Source organism: Anoplolepis gracilipes, chromosome 3 (assembly GCF_047496725.1).
Source record: "Anoplolepis gracilipes chromosome 3, ASM4749672v1, whole genome shotgun sequence".
Classification (NCBI taxonomy): Eukaryota; Metazoa; Arthropoda; class Insecta; order Hymenoptera; family Formicidae; genus Anoplolepis; species Anoplolepis gracilipes.
The window spans coordinates 5,049,968-5,073,106 of NC_132972.1; the positions used below are offsets into that span (position 1 = coordinate 5,049,968).

The following is a 23,139-nucleotide window of genomic DNA, read 5'->3' on the forward strand; positions in this document are numbered from 1 at the left end:
TATAACGTATAAATGAAGCGTGCAAAAAGTAAGTTTAACGATCGATAGAGGCCTAAGGCGAACGTCTATCTAGTCGTGATCTAGCGGCGTGTGTGACGTGTAATGCATAAAAAATTTTAATAACGATTGAAATCCTTGATAAACTTACATTAATGAAAAATTAAATGAAAAATTTCATTTAATTTTCATTTATCGGAACAAAAGTTCGCAAATGGCCAATTAATTTCCATGTATAACGCTCTAAATGAAACCTTCGCACAATAATTCGAAGTTTAATTATTAACATTCAACGTTGAATAGTATAAAACCGTACAAAAAAAACGACGAGGACATTTTCTTGTAGAAGTAGTTCACATTCGAATATTTATCACGTCTACAATCATTATTTTATGAGACTTAAGATCACGCGAGGAGAATTTCTTTAGAGCTTTCTTATAGCGCTTTAATATGCGTAACGAATTACCTGTGTATATGTTTTACGGAAGAATAAATAGCGAAAAATAAAATACGCTTTCTTGACGCAAACTTGCGTTGAGCTCTGGAAGAATTCCTATGATGCGTGAGCTCGTGCATAGCTGACGCGCAGTAAGGGCTCGTGCACGGTTACTCGTTTAAGTTTAAAGGGTAGGTAATCGTTTACGCACGGGTAACTTGGCGATGCATAGACACTATTTGTACGCTCGAGAGAGACGCGGAAGAGTAAGCGAATAATTTTCCAAGTTACATTTGCAGTTTGCATCCGTAACGTCTCTCGCAGCTTTCTTTGATTATGCGAATCTGAGATGTCTCAAAACTGACTGGGAAGAACTTTGCGACTTGCGAGAAGAATGTCAATCTTAACTTTGTTAATTTGTTCTTTTATTTAAAATGATATTGACATTTATCACGTTGACAGAAATAATGCAACATACAATAAACGTTTTCTTTCAGCCCGAACAATTTTCACGGAATAATTCTAATGTTAATATTGGCTAAAAGGTGATGTGTTTTTTTTTTTTTTTTTTTTTTTTTTTTTTACAATGGACGACGTTTTTGTATTTTCAATAAAAAGCATTGTTCCTAAGCTATAAAGGATATACATATTTTGAAAATTGATACTTTACCGCGTAATTAAAAAAAAAATCATTACGTTTGATTAAACTTGGTCGACATGATTTTATTTTGAAAATGAGTGACAAGAAGTATTTTCAAATAATTATGCTTTTTTATTTCCACAAAGAAAAAATCGCGGTAAAAAGTCTTTTTTATTATTTGTATCATGGTTTTTCATTTGCAAAATAAAAAAGCATAATTGCTTGAAAATACCTTCTCGTTACTCATTTTCAAAATAAGGTGAATTTAAGAAAATTTTTAATCAAACGTAAACGATTTTTTTCTAATTACGCTTTAAAGTGTCTGCTTTCAGAATATGTACATATTTCAGAATATGTCTATATTTTATATCAATTCTTGTATTGAAATACATCATGTATTGCAAAGAAATGACATTACTTTTTGGCCAACCTAATATTTGTTAGAAGAGAAACAACGCAATGCAAAATTCTCTTTTTCAATTTCAGTAGAATTTCAATAAAACAGAATCTCTACGTAATATTAATATTCATCAACATGAAATGGAAAAGTGCGATGCGTGACAACTATTTTCTTTTAGATTCAACAATTCCGACAGATATTGACTCGTCTAATTCCACCAGAATCCATCAGAAAGAAAAAGAAATGCAGCGCAGCAGTCTTAATAATTTCAACGATATAGCTTTTACAGCCAAACTTTATCGTTTGCTATGAAAGAGAGAAAAGTAGCGACGCAAGGGAGAGCCTCTGACAATAATCGCGACACGAAGTGGTCAGACATATTCGCAGCAGCCACTCTCGGTCCATCGTTGGCTCGACAAAGCGCAGGCGATAGAGTTTAGTTGCCGCGCGCTCACGCGCGAATAGCCGATACCGGGAAGGGAAGAGACGAGAGAGGGTGTCCTCAGAAGAGAAGATAGCGTTTACGGTGAGGGATGACGACGGCAAATACGTGGGGTGTCGAGGAACGATGGTGGGGCTGGACGATGAGCAGCATACCGGCAACGGACGGCGCGAGTTATGATGGCGAACGTTGCCGATGGATGGTGGGGTTGAAAAGTAGCGCGGCCATTTACGATCATACAGAATAAAACCGTCGTGCCCGCATTTGTGATCAGTCGGACCGACGACGACAAGGAGCGGTTGCTTCGGAGGACCAGAAGAGCCCCAGACAGGATGATCGCTCTTGACGAGACGCCGAGAAGCGTCGTTCGCGACCGCGAGAACCGAGGCAAACAGTATCTTTCTTCGCGACGAACGAAGACAAAATTCGATTAACGAACTGTGATCTCCCTTGACGAGAGTTCCGGTATAGCTACTTTTCCGCGAAACAAAAGAACACCATCGTTGTTAGGCGACAGAGCGAAGAAGAAACTCCTATAACTGAGAGGGATCCCTGTTTATCCCGTAAACGTTTGTTGGAAAAGTTTGAGCTGAAATGCTGCCACCATCGCTGGAGCGGAGAGCCGAAGATTTTCGCGGCGGAAAACTAGGTCTGGCGAAGATAAACTTCCTCGCGGCGGGAGATTACGCCAGTTGAATGGAGAACGATGGTGTTGTGAGAAAAGGAAAAGAAGAAAGGAAAGGAAACAGCTATTCGCAACGACGCAAAAGTTTTCGCTGATCGTGAACCCAAGAGACGACTTACGGAGAGGTATATAAATCTCCAAATCTCCAGTCTACGAGTACCTGTCTATTTTGTCGAAAATTATGACGTGTAATAAGAATCACGTAACCGAATCGTGAGCAACATCGCGAACAAACAGAGTGTTGTCGAAAAATGAGTTCCTTGCGGAGGACAATCAATCAGCCGGCGAGGGAGGGCACGTCCATGAGAAGGCACGCGCTCTCCGGACCCACCACGAAGAGCATGAAGAACGTTGCCAACACGAACGCGGTGCCGGCTTCGCCGTTGCGATACAGGACCAAGTACGAACTGCGAAGCATCAGTTTGGAGGGCAACAAGGTGCTACCATGGACCACCAGGTGAGAATTTCAATTTTCTACCTGACAGACCCTTGCGTTGGAGGCGCGTCTCTTTTACTTTTGCTTACACAATATTTGTAGAATACTCTTGCAAAAAAATTGCTTTCTCTTATTTCTAGTCATTTCGCTGCTTTTGTAATCCATCATTGACGAATAATTTTATTATTAACGCAAATATTTTCTCGCAATTGAAAGAAGATATAATATAATATAAGAATATAAAATATTAATAAAATTCTCTCTCAAATATATATATATATATATATATATTAATTAATATAATAAATAATATATAATAATATAGAAATGTATGCATTATATAAAATACTATAAATAAATATAAATAAAATATAATTTAAAAACTTATTTTATTGTGCGGGAAAATAAATTGTGTTAGTCCCTTATATAAACTTATATACATTATTCATGAGAGTATAAAAGAGCTTATGGCGCGAGAGCCTAAAAGAATAAGAAACTTGAAACTTTTAGTTTTAATTCTAACAACTGATGCACTTGATCCAATCGTTATTATATAACGTGAGCTCGCGAAGCATGTGTTTCGTACAATACACGTTCTTCAATAGAATCAATTTGATATGTTCTACTTCGAGATATGCCCGACACTAGAAACAGATATCTTGGGAATTTAATGATTGTGAGATTAGGGCATTAAAGACGGTTCGAAGCCACGAGCAAACCAATCAATCCGAGTATAAAGCCGAACAATCGCAGTCCCCGCAATTGGTTTACCGCAACTGCTGTCGCTTGCTGATATTGATTAATGAAAAACAAGGTTTCGATCGCTTTCGCGAGCGATATAATAAATCCGCTTAATTATTTACAGATAAAACAGATTGTGAGTTTTCCAACCGGGAATAATGAATTATTAAACATCAAAATTATACGTTGCAATTAAACATGGAAATTATTATTTCGTTTGAGCATGTTAAACTTTTACTGCATATTTTGTTATATTATATTTTTGCTAATATAATTTTTTGCATTAAAAAAAAGCCCTGCTTCTATATTTATGAGTAAATTAAATTAATAGTATATAAGTTGCGTCGCTGACATTCTTGCCAGCTGTTATCTGACAAGACCGTGTCATTGTATAAATTCCTTCACCATGCAATTATATCATTTATTTAATTATTCATATGCTTGATTGAAAATTATCGTGATGCGACTGAGAATTAACAAAATATTCGAATGACGTACATTATAGGTACATATATATTTTCAAAAGTATTCCGATCCAAATGCAGTCGCGATATAAACATTGCATTTCCTCGATTAATTTTTTTCTCACACACGTGTTGTACATGCCTGAAATTTCGCTTGAAAATTTCCAACAAGCAAATACATACAATTTTACATAGTCGCTATCTTATTAAAAATCTAACGTTGACGTCCTACATTTTTAAGACTATATGCTCGATTATTCGCGACGCCAAGTTTACACTCGACTATTTATATCGTCGATTATTCGGTATAATAACAGTGACGCTTGACGACAAACAATGCCCTTCGGAGAAACTCGATTTACTGTCGGCGAAACTTTTAATTGGCGGAGATTCGAGCACGTGACTTTAGAGCTCGATTAGCTTTGCGTAATCCCGATTGATGAATATCGAGTGGAAATGGTGATCTACTTAATTAAGAGAACGAAAGTTAACTGATCGCGCGGGCGACACCGACGCAATCGAATAATAAAACCGAGATAATCGACGTGGCAAAGCGAACGCGCGGATTGCTCTTTAATTCTCCGGACGAAACGACGCACGTAAATCACGTAATGTAACCGTATTACACGGTTACGAGTATACGCGCTCATAATGTCGTGATTTACGAGCGGCCGGTTTGAAAATGATTCGAAGAAAAGTTACGTCTTACATTCAGAGATTCAAATGATGCGCAGAATGGATTTTTTTGCCGGATAGGATATCTTATCGAAACGACAGACGATCAAAAGATAAGGGCAAGACTTTCTCTCAGAATTCACCCTATTGTTTCTGATCAATTTACAAGAGATAGAGAGAGAGAGAGAGAGAGAAAGAAAGAGAGAAAGAGAGAGAGAGAGGGAGAGACTGCTATAATGTCGGCATTTCCGTCATTGATTTTTAATACCCCGGCTACCAGTGGTATTAATTAGTTCCTCTTAAGGGAGCTGAATTAATTTCGTGACGGAACATTTCCGTGGTTTAATCGAGCGACGTGGCATCGTCGACTGTTGCATGCTTGTTAAATATACTACGTATATCTTGCAAATAGAAGAGAAGGAAATGAAGGTGAAGGATAATGTAAAGTGTTGTAGTTTTCGTGGAGAAAATAGATATCCCGGAATCAAATAGCAATTTAGGAATAATGGAAAAACATTTAGTTTCACTCGCGTAACGAGGAGCGAAGTAGTACGTAACGAAATATCGTTAACAAGCTTTGTTATTAAGCACTGATGAATGTTCGCATTATTATACGTTAATTAGTCATAATTTATAATTTACGTTTTATGATTCATATTTATCCAATTGCACCCTGTATGTATTATTATAATTAGGTATCGTGAAAATTCTCTCTCTTTTTCTTTCTCTCTCTCTCTCTCTCTCTCTCTCTTTCTCTCTCCCTCTTTCTCTCGTTATTTTCCAGCAGACCTTATTACTACATTCGAGTAGAGTGTTACACACACGATTGTATCATACTTGAATCGTTGAAAATTTAATTGCTTTATTCACCAACGAAGCGTTCAAGCGAAACACCACCTTCTTTATGATCCACTTTGTTCTCCTCTTGCGGAGGATAATGAGATTAACCCTCCTTGCAAAGACGCGTAAACTACCGAAAGTATATACGTTTCGCTATGAAGCGTTTTCTCCTTTCTGGCATCGAGTCAATAATATAATCTCGACGAAAAGAATTTCCCGCGAGTGCTAATTTCTAACAATCATGTGTACACGGACACGTACTAAAATCTCATTAAAATTCCATCAACATCTACTTTTACGTGTTCCTTGGTCGACACTTTTAAAACCTTTGAAAATATTCTTTTATATATTATATATTCTTATGTAGAGAAATATTTCTCTTTCTCTTTTCTTTCTTTTAAGAAACGAATGCCCATTCTTTGAATTCTATTATCTTAAAAGCGTTATTTAAAGCCATTTAAATTGAATTAAAATTAACTTTTAATAGAACAGAAATATAATACTTATTATTATTATTATTATTATTATAAAAAAAAATCTTGCGGAGTATCTACAGGACTATACTCGCGATATCATCGCTCGAGTGTGAAACATTAATCGAAGATTGCTGGTCTAAGATAATTAATATTAGTTTAACGATTACTAATATTAATACTGGAGGAAAATCAACACAGTAACGACAACAACAATATCCCGTCGAGTAATGGCATCGCGATATCGGATTTTGGTGCCTCGCTCTTTATAATTAACCCTTTTGCTATTGGACTGGGCCGGGTGTCCGTTGCCGCTCTTTTGTGTCAAGCCGATCAATCTCGATCATGCTTGACCGAGCGGAAGTCGACCGCGGCATCTCCGATGATGAACGTAGGGGTATCGGGGCGAGACGGAAATGTGGAGCATATAAGGGAGAGGTGAGAGATGCCATAGTAAGAGACGGCGAGAGAAAAAGAGAGAGGATAGGGTGAGATGAGAATAGGGGAAAATCCGCGAGGAAAAACGGTATTACACGGTTAACCAGGTACAGAGAGATAAAGAGATAGAGATAGAAAGAGAGAGAGAGAGAGAGAGAGAGAGAGAGAGAGAGAGAGAGAGAAAGTTGACGCGAACCGAGAGAGTTAACCGGGAGATGTTATAGTCGCGAAAGAACTCCAACGTTTTCGACGTTCTCGAATGAATATATCGTTGAGTTACGTCACCGCACTGCTGGCCTGCATTCGAAAGCACGCTATATCGATTTTGTTGATGCATAACGAGACTTTTGTAGGTATGATATGTAAGTAAAGACGCAAAGACGATGTTCGTCTTGATCGGGACTATGGTTTCATGCTGGTCCTTTAGTCCTTTTAGTACTTTAGTGGTTACTTTGATAACTTTTCGGGTCGTCGACCCCTCTTTTCCGATAGACTCTTGAGACGAAGAAGATAGGTATAACACTCATATACATCGGAATTTGTCACGCTCATTACGGGGCTATGAATAGATTTTAGGTAAGCATACCAGACATACGCGACGTATATTTAAAGTATGCAAACGTTTCGCGGATGTAGAACAGATACAAAAATACACGGTACTGGTGTATGATAAAGGTAAATGATAGATAAACATAAATATAGTAAATGATAAATAAAATATAAATATAAAAAGTAATTTTTCTGAGAAAAATACTAGAATTATTCACGTGTTGTCAAGAAAATTTAATAATCAAATTCAGCTTCCTTTTTCTTTCGAAAATGAATTACAAAGAATATAAAAGCAAATTTTTTTATTTTATCTTTTTCATAATCTTATCATAGAATATTACAAGCTAATTTATATGTTTGTCCTAAATTTTTTTCTTGTCTAAAATTTGCATTGTACTAACGTCAATTTCCCCCCAAAAAACGTGTTAATTTTCTCGATGAAAATGTTAATTCTCGATGATATAATAATTCCCCTTTTTTTATCACTCTCAGCCGCCAAAGAGGGAAGCGCAATTACCATTTTCGCGATAATAACGTTGAAAGCTCGACCGGTCTCTGCGACGGTGCGTGTATAATACACGTTAATGCGTACGCGCGGCTACCTCATGACTTTCGATTAATAATATATGCATGTATACGCTAATTACCTTTATACGCAAAAGGAAAACTGCTAGTACAGTCATGTCTTATACTTGGTAAAAGCGTATGCTCCGTATACTTATATTCCATGCTTTTTCTCAGTTTCACAAAAGACACTAGAATATACTGATAGATGACATAACATAGCAGTATACATGTTTGCGCAAAGCTACAAAACTACGACGATATGTCACAAGGACTGCTGTTTCTTTTCTTTGTGGAATAAAGTTTCGCGTATGTTTTTCATTTGTCAGCATGATTAAGATGGACGTATATAAAGGTCCTTTGTTACTGTTGTCTGTCGTCCTGTCCACAAAGTCTCTCCATCCCCAGCATTTTTCAATTTGAAGATATTCGACTATCATCTAGATTCTAGATACTCATTAAAAACAGTATGCTACGAAAACTGCAAATTCCTGTTATTATTAGAACACTATAATTACATCTTAGAATTCGAATCATTTTTTAAATAAATTATTTAATTGAAGAAAACAGCGTAGATTGTGCGAGGTGGACTACAACATCGTCAAAGATGACGAGAAAAAGAATTGCGACATAAATTGCTAATAGTTTCAAAGTCGGACGAGGCTTTCCGCGTCTATTTTTACGCGCGTTATCCACGAGACTGCATTGGTCAACGCTGTTATCATCGTAAACTGGCCACGCACGTCCGAGCGAGTGTCCTCTTTTCACGTGCACGTATCTCCGTAATTTTATACGTTTTTTTAATTTATTTAATCAACGATATATATTTAAATTCTTTTCTTTGCATATAATAGACGACTTGTAAAACATAAATGAATGGAATATAATTGATAAGAAATTGCAAAATCAAAACAATTTTTAATTTATATCGATTATTAAGAACCAATTTATATATGTTTTATTATTCTTATTATTATCCAAAAGTAAAGTATCATTTTAATCCAGTCGATTCTATATTATTTGTGATATATTACTTTTTTTTGTAAAAAATTGTGCAATATACATATATTACGAGTGCTCCCTCTTCACCATTTTTAAGGAAATCTACCGACCATATCAGCATTTTCATGGAAATTGCTTAAATCTCTCGATGATATCGACACTTTCGTGGAAATCGGTTAAGTCTATTGACAATATTATATATTTACGATAGCTTTTACGATAGCTACAAATTTGAGGACAAATTTTAATGCCATTTCAATGATTTATTAATAATCCTATCACATTTGGATAAAACGTATACTATATTATAATCTATATTTTTCTCTGGTCTCTCTTTGTGTTTTAATTTAATTAAGAGATAATACATATTATTTTCATTTAAAGGTTTATTTTATTGAAATTTACGCATCCGCGCGTGTTTCAAGCATAATAAACGTGAACAAGCTTAATAAAAAAATTATGCATATTACTCTCATATTTTTTCAAAAAATTATTCGCATATGTAGTTTTAAAAATGTTATAATGACTATAATAAAACATATTGTGCGTGCATATGTAATCCTTTGTATAATTACAAGAAATTATTTTCTCCATTACCAAGTTGGAAGTAATTCAGTTGTTTTCTATTAAAATTTAATTGATTGGAATAATGTGTATTATTTTTTCTAATTAGGAATAATGTGTATTAAAAAAAAATGTATGTATCAGAAAAAAAAGAAAATATAATTTGTTTAGTTACTAACACACTATCACGTTTTTTTCTTGTTTTGTTACATGCTTTTGAAGCCTAGTTCGTTGTTAAAATAAAATCCTTTATTCATGTTATACTTAAGCTCTTTTACATTTTCGAAACTTTCAGTGGAAAAATCCAACGCACAGTCAAAATTGCATGCAAGTACATGCAACAGGATGAGCCTAAAATCGTAAATAGCTCTCGCTATTTTAATGAAAACGATTGCTATCGTAATCAACAACATTTCCTCCTACTTTGCCTTTGATCTAAAGAGGTCTCTCGCTTTTAATTATCACAGTTTGAAAAACACTCTTTGAACATAGACTACAAACGCAAAGCTGTTTTACAGCCTTTTCATATTTGGAGTACACAAAAGAGTTATTATTTACTCTATTTTTCCTTTGTTTATAGCGTTGTATAGATAGTGCAATTATAATTTTAAGTTTCTTTGTTTTTTTTAATAATACAATACAATGCAATAATATAACTGCTTATCTCTGTGCCTCATGCTCTTAATTTTTTTGTATATTAAAATACGCGGTGCACGCATCCGTCGAACGCGATTTTATCAAATGCATCAATAAGTTTTACGTTTCGCACGTGGATCTGCACATTTGTTATCACCGTCGCGCGAGATGAAATCAACCACCTTCGTCGTCGATAAGAAACTGTTGGCTAGAGCCAACTGTAGGCTTATCGAGAGTCGATAAAATGCCAACAATACACCGGAGATTTGACTTGCGCGTGGCTCAAAAGCTCCGGATTAAACTATATGTGAAAAAAAACAGACACGGAGCATCGATATGTCCTATTAACAGTCCTGATCATTAAGGCAATTAATCAAGGCATAATATATTTGATAATTACAATTTTTATATATATTGATTTTGTTATATATTTCAATTTTTATATTTATATTGATTTTTTTTATATATTTCAAATTTTATATTTATATTGATTATTGATACAAAAATATTTTTTTTTAATTTTTAATTTTTAATTTTTAATTATTTTACAAATTAATCTGAAAATGTTTTCTTAGTATCTGTTGTATGATTGTGTGTGTATGATAAAAATATTCTTGTGTTTTGCCACATGTGTTACAACCTAGTTTTGCTTTTCTCCATAAAACTGCAAGTATACGATATATTGCTACTAAAAGTCGGGTCAAGGGGTAAGAATCGTAAAAAGAATCTATTGCGGTATCATAATTCTATTATGCATCACTTCATCAACGTATCGTTCGCATTGCATGAAGTAAGAAGAAAATTGACATGAAAATATATATTATTGACTTTATATTTCCTTAATTATATATACACATTTTTTTCCAACGATATAAATCTTGTCTTCTCTATAACACTTTAATCGGCAATGAGTTACTCGAGAATATTCTTGTTATTAAGAAAAATATATGTATATATATAAATTAAGATTATTAATTATATAATATAAAAAGATTACTTTTATACATATTGTGTGTGAAACAAAAAATCTATTACGGAATATTATCAGTCAATAAAATTGTGAATTTGATCGAATTCTTCAAGGAAATATTTCTCTATTCAAATTTTTAATATAGTTGGTTAGGTGAAATTTATAGAAAACATTTTTTAGTTGAAAAAATTCAACCAGAATTTATGGTCACTACTCTCATAAAATGAGACTTTTCATACATCATACTAACGTATACAAAACACACGTAAAATATTATACGTACATTTTGTAATGTTTGATATAAAATGTGTGTTTCTAAAATAAAAAAGTAGAAAAAGTAATATTTATATATAATTAAATTAAAAAACAAATCTCCTCCTATCTGCTTAAATCTTCGCAAGAACTGAATTCAAGCTACCGTTTAATTTACTACTTTAAATTAAGCCCGTCAAACTCGTGCTTAGAGAGAATAAGATTTTCATAGAATTAAGCACAAGGTCGGACTGCTTTTAAATTTATCAGAGAACAAGTACTCTTCCAGTTTAACAACAATTATCAAACAACACAACTATATATATATATACCAAGCTCTGCGTAAGTTTTTTAACGTAAAAATCCAATTTTAATTCTCCGATTATTTGCATCTCGCGAGAACTTGCTAGAGGGTGGTGCAGACAATCTGATTAACGTCGAGTCGTGCTAATTCGGCGACCTGATACGCACCTAATCACGTTCTAATCTCTCGTTCGGGTGCCGAAATTTGCGAAGACAGGGTTGGAGGAGGGTGGGGAACAAAATCGCCGGGACAGCGATGGAGATTGAAGGAGCGCCTCGGTGTCGGCGGGAATACGGGTCGCCGTACCGATGTTATCGCCAAAACCCTGGTGGTGAAGCGTCGATATACATTATAGCGACGACACATGTGTACATGTACGTCACGGTACACACCGTGTAGGACCTCGTACGCGTACGTACGTGTAAGAACAAATAGATAAATGAACGGGAAGAGAGGCGGAGGCAGAGGGAGAGGCGACTGTGACGGTAACGGTGGAAGAGGAGGCGAGAGGAGGAGGAAGAGGAGGAGGAGGTGGTGGAAGACGACAAACAGAAAGAGACAGGGGGAGGAAGAGACGAAGGAGGACACGGGGACCGACGAACTCGTCGACGCGGCGCCAGTCGTCGAGTCGCCATGTCACCGCGAGCAACTCGCCTCTCTTTCGCGGGGGCTGCTGCTACCGCTCTGCGGGTCGGGTCGTAAAGTTCGCCACGAATTCGCATCGGTGGGGCAAGGACGGCGGAAGGGCGGCCAGTAGGGGTTGCGGACCCAAGACGCGAGGGAGCACGATCAGTGCCGTCGAGTTTCGCGAGCGGTGTCCTTCGCGCCTCGCGCCAACAGTCAAGAGGACAGACAATCCATTGTCACTCTCTTCTCTCAGTGTGTTATTAGATATCCTACAGACAAAATTCACGACTTCAAGATGTGACGTAGGCTACGATTCTACTCATTTTCCGATGATGAATGTATGCTATAATTGTTACACGAAAGTTGATCAACGATGTACACTTGACACGATCCTCTTTTGAAGCATGATCTAATTGAATTTGCATGATTTTTTTTTTTCTAATGATTAGATGCAAAGCGTAATTTCAGTGTACTATTATTCTATCGAGAAATCGGTAACATTTTCCAATGAGAATTGTGAAGGATATATGTATCATTTATTGATGATATCGATGAAGATAAATTATTAACGGTGATTGACGATTATTGCATACGCAATAATATCATTTTATGCGGTTGAATCTTTTTATTCAGATTTATTTTATGATTGCAAGCTTAAAACTTTTTGCTAAAAAAATTCAAAGCATAGTTTTTAAAGGAAATTAAATATAAAAAGAATAATGCATTTAAAAATGTAATTAAATGATGATTTATATCATGGTTTTTTAATGGCGTCATAAGAATCCATCGTAATATTATTCTAAAAAAGATACTATTAAGATAAAATGTTTTTTAAAAAGAGCCAAAGTTTATATCTCTTTTAGTCTGATGAGGGAGGAAAGTTAAGCTTATAGAAGGAGTTGATGTTGGTGAAGAGTATCAAGACCTGAATAGCGGAGTTGTTTTCGAAGAAGTTCTGACCTGTTTTGAGACTTACGAAACGTTTCGCTTGATCCTTTCAAATCCCAGAACGAATAGGACTGATCTTTCAGTCGAGAATGTAATGTATAACGAAGGCATTTTATTCTCAAATATCACGTAAATCTAATACGATATGACAGAGGTTTTCGTAAAATTTTACGTCGAAATTGTGAGTTTATATAAAAATAAAGTTTAATATTTCTGGCATAGAATTTATGTGGGAAACGGCATAAAACTTTTCATAAACAAACATATCTCGCAATCTGATTGACTCGAATAAAATTTTTCAATTTTTCAATGCAAGCAATATATATATTAAATAACCGAAAACATTTTCGTTTATTCGCAAGAAAAATTGCGCTTCGATGCAACATATCGATATTGTATACTGAATATTTCACATGAGCGAATTTGTGACTTGACATTTGTCCACAAAGTTTACTGAATATAATATCATGAAACTCGCATATCAGCGCGTAATATATATATATATGTATATATATATATACACATACATACACACACACACCACACACTCATACACATACATAAGTTATCTAATTTTAGTTTTGACAGTCAAATATCTGGAAATCACGTTTTAAAAAAAAATATTTCGGACGAAAATGATTTGGAAGGAGGAAAAAAGTAGAAATATTAATTTAATCTTGAATGTGTATGTGCCAAGGCTATAATGAAGGTCACCCTAGTTTTTTTTAAATGAAACCATTATAATGTTTTTATACATGTAAATTGATTCTTCGCAATATTCTGTAAAAAATTATAAAGGTATAATGACCAAAAATTGAGTTACGAGATAGTTTATATTTAATTTAATTTTATCTTAATATTTTTATGTATGTACAAAATAATGAGAAGAATCAGTTAAAGAAAATACATTGTTTTTAGAAGGAAAAAGTATGAATTTGTAACGAACGGTATCATATTATTTTCTTTACCCAAGGTTAAAATAATATCCCTATCTTTTTTTCTCCCCTTCATGCTAAACTATTTTCGTCTAAAACATTTTTTTCTAAAACCCAGTGATTTCCATATATTTGATCAAAAATAAAATGGAACACTCTGTATATATATATATATATATATATACATACAAAATATACAATTGTGTATGTACACACATACACACAAACACAAACACACACACACACACACACACACAGCAATATATTTCGCATGTTTTGGTTATCGAATTACACCGTATCAGTTCGACGGTATCCGTTGTCCTTCAGCCCGAGTTTCTCAGCTACGATCAAAAGAGCAAGTAAAATCGATGATCAGTAGCATAATGTTTTTCCTGCGATATCACCAACATCTCGAATCAGTCGGATAACAAACGTCCAATGTCAGCCGCAAACTACCCATTTGGCGATAGAGCCACAAAACTGACAAAGGGAGATCGATGCCACTGTTTGCCGAAGGTAGGACACGAGACCTGTGAATATGTACGGACGGTATCTTTGACGTGTCATTTATCGTGGGGGGATGGGGGGGGCGGGAGAGAACTTCTGGTATCTCGGATATTGGACGGTAAGGTCATCCCGATAGTATCGATGTCTTCGACTTTCCGATAAAGTAACTACGAGATGAACGACCGCATCGAATCATTCATTCAATTCAGCGATCCATTTGTCGGATCTATTCATTTGCGATATTTTTAGCGCAACGATTTCAATTCGTTACTTTGTTATTTCGTTTTTTAGCGCGAGTGTTCTATATCGTTTCACATTGTTTAACGCCAGTTTGAGCTATTTAAAAATGCTGATCTCTCTCTTTCTCTCCCTGATATTGTTCATTATCTCAATAACTTTGCTCTGATTTTTAAATCTGATACCTGGAGCTTTAGATTTCGATTTTTATTGAGATTATAATTGAATTAAAATTAGGAATTTAGAGTTATTTAATTTGTATCTTTAATTTGTAATTGGAATTTTAAATAGAAATTGCACGATACGCAATCTTTTACTATTGTTCGCTATAGAGAATTTCCGAGCCAAGAATAGGCTGTAAGAATATCATTATCTTAGGAATCGATATTCTTGATGTCTTGGGACTATCCGCGCTTGGTCTGCATTTGCTCATGCGAGATATTCTATATTAGCAACCCACATTAATCGTTGCAATAAAAATACACCCGTACTTATCTCGGTTCTTTTTATCAAAATATTATTCAAAAAATATTTTTCTAAATAACATCAGTTGAATTTAATTTTTTGAAGTAAATATTAAATTTTTTCACCTCTCTTTAAAGAGAAATATGAAGAATCTTCAACCAAACTGACGAAACAGGTAGAAAAGTACGCAGTTTTTTTCAGCATTATCGTTTAATTTTTGAAAAGTCACTCCCTGTCACGTTTACTAAGCTTTCGATATCGCGAAACATACATTACAACATACAATTATCTACCATGACTCAATTATTATTAACTATACTACATTTGCGATAGTAATATGAATTGCGATATATCACTTATCGTAAAATGCATTTCTAAATGTAACTATAGTTACGTTATTGCGTAATATTTAATTTAAAGGATCGCAGAAGCGAAGCATATAAATGTACAAATAAAACGCGTTTTATTTCTCTCGTTCCGCACACATGAACGATCCGTTATTCAACCCATAGCTCGACGCCAATTTCGACTCGGGTCAAGAGAGAGAATTCAGATTACCATACGGTGCAAGTGATCTTGTCTATATAATCAGTATTCCTCGGATAAGACGCTGTTAGAGATATAACGCATTGGCGCGTAACGGGATCTAAAGACAACAGCACGAGTCAGAGATTCGTCGAACAATCTCACGACACCTGTAGTTCCTTTCAACCTCACCGTTGCGGCAATTTTACAACGTGTTCGGCCTGCGAAAGTCGCACAGTGATGCGGGTGCCAACGTCCGTCATTATCGCCCGAGTTCAACGACATCATAATAACGATGATGGTGATGATGATGGTGATGTTATCAGAAGAGAAACGCGCCGAGTCTGTCGTCTAGCGATATGCGTTGCCCGCGATGACAAAACTGCGTTGTGCGTAGTCATATAGTTAAATTGTACGTAATACGAGACATACATCGCCTATCAAAGAGGTCAGTGAAAATGCTATGCTTGGACATGAAGCTCGTTTCGCGGTTACGAGGGACTGCGTCCTCTGGTACTAATACATCACCGACGCATCCGGCGACGAGTACAGCCTCGCTGTCTTCCAGTTCTACGGAGAAGAATAAGTCTCGCAAGGCGAGACGTGAGAGCGGCGAAGTCGCCGTGTCTATTACAACCAGCGACAGCGAAGAGGAATTGTTGCGACCTGGTTCAAGTGTCCAGGAGATGATTCGCAGAAACAGATCTAGATCGGTGTGTGTGACGACGATCCTGCCATCCTCGCAGCTCAGGCAGCTGCATCGACGCGCCAGTCATGTGTACGTGACCTCTGATCTTATCAGATTAACTTTGAAGTCAACTGCCGAATCAAATAACAAGTTATTGACTCGTCAATTGTCGATTATGCGCTTTTTTTTTTTTTTTTTTTTTTCGAAAAGGCTGAGCAAATAACGCTCGCAATTATTGCTCATCTTTTTATTTGTCACACGGATATATTCATATCTCGTATCTACTATCTCACCCCTTTTCAATTATTTTTATTTGTAAGAGGAATGCACGATACTTTACTGTTTGATTTAATACTTGACTTGTTGATTGATCTTTCTTTATTTTCCTCGCGCGGTAACCCGATAAAACTTTGCAGACTTGAATCGACGAACGAGAAGTACTGTTGAAAAAAGATGACGACCGCGTACGAATCCTTTCAATCTTGAACAAAAATCATTCCCTATGTCTCCTGTCCGTGTAACGGCCTCTCCCAGTTGCCCGGCCAATTCGACCTCGATGTAGCTTCTCGTTAACCCAGATATTCATGTCGTGAAAAATGAGAAGCGCGAGAGAGGGGTTGAGTCGACGAACGGAGGGTGCCGTCACATTACGCTACATTCACACTACGGTAGAGACGCGATCCGCTCACCGGGGGATGATCGTATTCGATCGGAGTACATTTAGCGAGTCAATGATAATTATACTGCCAATAGCAGAACTTTACTACTTAATCTCCTGTGCAAAAAAAGAATATTGGAAAACGCAATGGCAGGCTATTTCACAATCGTCTCACTTTTAATTTTAATAATATTATAGATTATTTGCCGAATGTAAAGTGGAATTTTTCTTAGAAATAATTTCGAACAAGATCGTTCTTTGTGTCATAATTTTTTAATATATTTAACATTAAACGTCTCGTAGTAATTATAAATTAAAAATGAAAATTAAAATTTTTAGGAAATAAAATCTTTTGATTTTAAGCAAGCAAGAAAGATTTTTATTTCTTAGAGAAGATTAATACTTAATTAAAGCTCTTTGTTTTCAAATCTTTGTGACTCAAATTTCTTATTTGTGTTCCAGTTTCTTAGTTGAAAGAAAATAGATTTTAAATTGAAATCAAAGAATTTTATTAGGGAAATTAAAGACGAAGTAATTCTGGGAGTAGAGAGATTCATTTACAATGTTGATGGAAAAACAATTGCAGAAAAGAACAAATTGTTCAAGCAACATTTCTGGGACTTTTTGAATCTATTCACAAGACACTGTGTTACTTTCGAATAGCAAATAACACGTTGCAGATAAAACGGAAGTATACTGAGCTCGGTAGAAAAGTGTACGTGTTCTTGGCCAAGAATTCCGTTCACCGCGACGTGTTACTTCTCCTAGCATAAATGATTTTACAAGAGTGTATATATAAACGAAAGAAAAAGCTATGTAAAAAATTAATGTAAAGCAACACTCTAGTGCAAATTAAAAGCACATAGAAAATAAACCGCATTTGCGGCTCGTACGCCTCCAACGAATGTATGAATAGGTCTTTAAACACAATTTTCGTGAAAAGTCTGCAAGATAGAGAATTTTATCTTCATAGCGTGCAGACTCATTTTACATCTAAAAACGTGAAAACTCGTCTTTCAGATCCACCACAGATGCGGTAGCGAGACGAGGAGTCCTATCGAGACGATGTTACGGCAGTGTCGAAATGGTAAGAAAATATATGAAAAAGAGCGGACACATCTAGGTAAGAGTCTCGCTCTACTTGTCGCATGAGGGTCTTAAGTAGTGCTTGTGACGCCATAATGCTAATCGGTATGATAAAAGCATACGGGTGTCCTATAATAATCCGCGACACGTCCATAAGCCGATTATATTGTCTCCTTCTATCTCTGGTTGTTTATCTATTGATTTGCTTATCACAGTTCGCCGAAGTTGCACTGTGCTTCACTGACAGTTACTGTATGACGTTACAATATTTGATGAATTTTTCTATTAAAAAATAGAAAAGAGAAAATATCTTTAAATAATATATATCATAATTCTTGCAAATTAATACGTCAAATACACTTTTATCAAACGTATGAGATACCTTTAATTAATTTATGAGCAAAATCATAATATGAAAAAATATCAAAAATGAATTATATTATTTTATATTAATATTAAATTGGTAAAATCTTCTCCTTTCCCTTTGCAGAAGATTTAATTTAATTTTCTAATTATTTCAAATAATATTTATTTTAATTTTCGCTTTATTCTCTTTTAAAATCACATAACCAATTTCAATTCCATTCCAATATTTTTAATCAGAGATGGAAAATTTCTAAATTTTTTAACGACACGTTTATAGTAAATACTTTATAATGAAATTTGGTCATAAGCTCAATTGTGTGAAAATAATATATTGATTTTTTTTTTCAAAGAATCAAAGATTATTTATAAAAAAAATTTACATATAGTAAGTTTGAAAAATCCAATTAAGTTTATTATCTTTGCTTTCAATCACACGTTTCGAGATCCCGGATTTACAGTTTGCAAACTCAAAACTGGAGCATGTTGACTAGCATCAGTATTTGCTAATCGCGACACTTGAAAATGTATTTTCAGTTGCCGCAGATCGAGCAAGACGGCGCCGACAATGGCAGAAGATTTCGAGTGGAGAACGGGGACTCCCCTGGGGAAAAAGAAGAGGTAAGGAAGTCTAATGGTCAAACGATCAACTTGTTCGGATCTTTTTCTTTCATCTCTTAAGATTCGTCCCGTTTCGTGGTGAACGTAATTGCTGGCTCTCACCCTATTTTTAGTCTTTCATTCCCACCATTCCTCAAAATGACGTATGTAACGAGAAACGAATTTTACTTCGACAGATGTTCGGTTCGCCGAGTACGCCGATATTAGAAAACCCGGAGTACCAAACGCGTTGGTACTTCAAATACTTTCTGGGCAAACGTAAGTTATTAATATGTCGATACATTATCGACGTGTCAATTAATATACGTATAGATGTATTTTATTTGAAATATTTCTATCTACACATAAATTTTATTTTCTGCCCCAATTTTTGAAATCCGATTTTCTTTCTATGAATAATTACATAATATTGTGGTAACACGATGGAAAATTCCGTTAGAAGTCCACTTATGCAAATGGAGTTAGTTATGCTTTTTATTCGCTCGACCGAGCTAATCACCGTTGCGTTTAATAAAAATTTATGCGTACAGTGGAACTGCCTTCTGCATTTCTCGAATAACTGTCAGTTGTTGCAAAAACTGCCGAAAAAATTACATGACCCTATTTATAAACAGCTAAAAGTGCTAAATAATAGTAGTATATGAATGCTGATTGCGCTTTTATCTGTGCACAGTGCATCAAAATTACATCGCCTCCGATCAAGAGAGAAATCCTCTCTTTCTCTCGGTAGTCACGAGCGAAGTCGGTGATCAATGTGTACCGCACTACAGAGTTATTTTATGGAGGCGAACTGTAAGTAGATAATATATTATTTAGTAAGAAAAAACGAGATTCCTGACATATTTCTCTCTCTCTCTCTCTTGAGACGAATTTATGGAATTTTTTATGTCATTAAATCTCTTCTTTTTTACGTTAGCACGAACGCAGAAAATCTCATCACATTAAGTGTTAACTTTAATCTTTTTTTCTTAAAAAAATGTTACGACTCGTTTCTACTAAATGAATTAACATACAATATTTATCTTTTTTTTTAACATGTAAATTTACTTCTTACTTGGTATATGAATAAAAAAATAGATCTTAAATTATAATCTATTTTTATTGCAATATATACTGATCTCGATTAATGTGTACTTTTATTAAGAGTTGTAAAATTATTAATTGGTATATGTGGATACAAAATCAATCATTAAATATTGATCAATTGAAAAATGTTTTCGTGTAGGGCGCGCAGAAAATATCGTTACCATATTCGGCGAACAAGACAATGACTATCAGACAAATTCTCAGGTAACTATTATGTCTCTGTCTTAAATTGTAAAAAATTAGTCTACTAACTTTGATCTTTTCAGTAACTTTTTTGGTCTGGAGAAACTCGATAAGGTGCCACGAGAAGTTTTCACGCCTGAACTTCAAAAGGTACATTTACAAGCGTTTAATGCCAATTTCACGCTCGACAAATAACATCATCAAAGAGACACGAAATAATTCAATGATGCCTGTTGCAGGATCTGTTACTGCTGGAGGAACAAGAAGGCTCGGTGAACTTCAAGTTTGGCGTAATTTACGCGAGAGAAGGTCAGACCACCGACGACGAGATGTTGTCTAACGGTAAGACCATCAGGAGTGTCGACAAGAACAAAAGACAGTCGAGTGGGATGGGAAATTAAGTGATAATAGATAGCGCTATCGATTCCTCCCCCCCCCGCTGAGAAACGTTTCTCATTGCTCGTAGAAAGAGGTAGTCCGGGTTTCGAGACCTTCCTGGAGATCCTGGGTGAGCGAATACGGCTCAAAGGCTGGGACAAATACAGGGGTGGCTTGGATGTGAAAGGTACGTTGATAATATGGATATTGACAGTGCAAACTCGGGATCTGCAATCAGAAGAGGTTTGCAATTTATCTCCTCTTCCTCTCTCTCTCTCTTTCTCTCTTGTCTCTCAGATTGTTATACTGACAGAATTCGAATATTTTTTATTCCTTTTTCCGACTCCTTCGATTATATATAACATAACGCGCGCGGTAAAATATAATAATATTGAATATAAAATATAATATTAAATATTAACATATTTTTAAATATATTGTCTATTAAATCTTTTAGATCTTTTATTCAGTTTTTATTAGAATTTCTTTGATGTGATTTCTTTCGGTATTTACGATATTCTATAGTCATAAATTTAAATCTCTTTTCTTATTTCCATGACTTTTATCGTTTCTTAGGAGATATGACCGGCAAGGAAAGTTACTACACGGTTTATGCAGGTCACGAAGTTATGTATCACGTTAGCACAATGTTACCATATTCAAAAGACAATCCACAGCAGTTAGAGAGGAAAAGACACATTGGCAACGATATCGTTAACATCATCTACACGGATGACCCGTCAGCCGTAGATACATTCAATCCGAACTGCATAAGAAGCCAATTTACCCGTGAGTTGAGAAAAATATCACATGTAAGGTCAGATAAGATCACGTTACAATATATCAATCGAACCTTGCCTATTGTCATTACATAAAGAGCACACGGGCTGTACAATTGACACTGAAATATCATACACAGCAGTGATTCTCATCCTTTTTTCTTTATTTTGCACGCCTACAGATTTTATTTACATTTCACTGAACTTTAAGCAATATATTCACTTCATGCATTTGACATTTCCACTTATATGTAATCATTAAAAATATTCACTCACTTATATTTTTCGTTCTTTTTTGAAACTGAAGCAAAAAACCAATAAATATGCGTTTATAGAAAAAATCTGACATAGAATTATATGAAATAAGATGAAAAAGCTCACTCGTTGCCCATCAATTCATTTCCTATTACATAGATGTATTTGCCGTGGTGACAACTGAGGCAGACGGCAAGGGGTGGCGGGTTGCTATTTTCTGCGACGAGAACGTACCCCTATTCGGCCCGAGTCTACCCTGCCCGCCGGTATTCCAGGACCCGTATAATCTTCGAGAATTTCTTCTCGTTAAATTGATCAACGGCGAGAAGGCTACATTCGATACCCCAACATTCTCCAGAAAAAGGGAGAGAACTCTCGACGCCCTATTGCGAGATATGTACCAGGAACACTCACAGGAGAGCAAGAGCAACGTAAGTCACTTTGCGAAACTGCCATTTACTCGCCACTACTTATATTTCTTCCACGTTCCATTAATTTTTTGATTATTTATAATACTACTAAAGTGTAATATAATTTGATTGTACGTATAGTATTTATAATTGATTTTTAATTTATATTGACTTTTTCATTAATATTAATAAATTTAATTTTAAACAAGTACATTAATATTATAAAAAAAGTATATTAATATTATTAATATTAATAGTAATATTCTTTTTTTATAATATTAATATACTTGTTAAAATTAAGTATATTTAATATTAATGAAAAAGTCAATATACTAATATAATTAAAAATCAATATTTAAAAATTAATATTATTAATATTAATATTACAGTACAATAATCAATAAAATATTTTTCCGGAAAAGGCAGGAAATACTTAGTAGTAGTCTTGAGGAAAGCTTGATGTATCATGAAGTTTAAAGATCGATTCGGCACAATTCTGTATAATAGAGCATGCTAAATCGGCGAGCACTCTCAGACGTCGTCGAAGCACCAGGTCGACGCCGGGAGGAGACACGTGCCGTCGAAATGGTACGAGTCGGACAAGCCCTGAAACTGGAAGCTATTATGCGCGGTCTCGCGCCTACCTCTCTCGCCACCGTCGGTCCCCTGAAGCCCCGACCATGGGAGCCGAGATGCATTTATCCAGATTTTCCCTATGACGTCGTTTGCGGTGATGTCTGGTTGGAAAACAGATTGATCCTCGCCTCGGAGAACGGAACGTTTCTCATCGAAGGTATATACTTGGCGTAATGCAAACCTAAAGAGCACGGTCGAGTAATCGAACGCTTTATTTAAATAAAGTTCAAGCTTAAAATATAAT

General features: G+C 35.3%; 1 protein-coding gene across 6 annotated transcripts in view; it reads left to right on the top strand.

Annotated features, from left to right (window-relative positions):
• Positions 1 to 23,139, top strand: part of LOC140663430 (GTPase-activating Rap/Ran-GAP domain-like protein 3) — a 28,606-nt gene that overhangs the window by 860 nt on the left and 4,607 nt on the right. Inside the window, exons 1-13 of one of the 6 annotated variants that reach the window (XM_072887583.1) lie at positions 12,333 to 12,473; positions 15,740 to 16,530; positions 18,119 to 18,185; positions 19,085 to 19,168; positions 19,345 to 19,426; positions 19,842 to 19,960; positions 20,394 to 20,458; positions 20,521 to 20,587; positions 20,677 to 20,779; positions 20,904 to 21,002; positions 21,392 to 21,604; positions 22,009 to 22,280; positions 22,767 to 23,052. In XM_072887583.1, coding sequence (XP_072743684.1) covers positions 16,211 to 16,530; positions 18,119 to 18,185; positions 19,085 to 19,168; positions 19,345 to 19,426; positions 19,842 to 19,960; positions 20,394 to 20,458; positions 20,521 to 20,587; positions 20,677 to 20,779; positions 20,904 to 21,002; positions 21,392 to 21,604; positions 22,009 to 22,280; positions 22,767 to 23,052 — 1,777 coding nt within the window. In that variant the 5' untranslated portion in view covers positions 12,333 to 12,473; positions 15,740 to 16,210. Of the gene's footprint in view, positions 1 to 1,651; positions 3,058 to 12,332; positions 12,474 to 12,998; positions 13,175 to 14,250; positions 14,535 to 15,647; positions 16,531 to 18,118; positions 18,186 to 19,084; positions 19,169 to 19,344; positions 19,427 to 19,841; positions 19,961 to 20,393; positions 20,459 to 20,520; positions 20,588 to 20,676; positions 20,780 to 20,903; positions 21,003 to 21,391; positions 21,605 to 22,008; positions 22,281 to 22,766; positions 23,053 to 23,139 lie in introns of those variants that run through there. The other 5 variants (XM_072887585.1, XM_072887586.1, XM_072887584.1 and 2 more) reach the window with 5 other exon arrangements.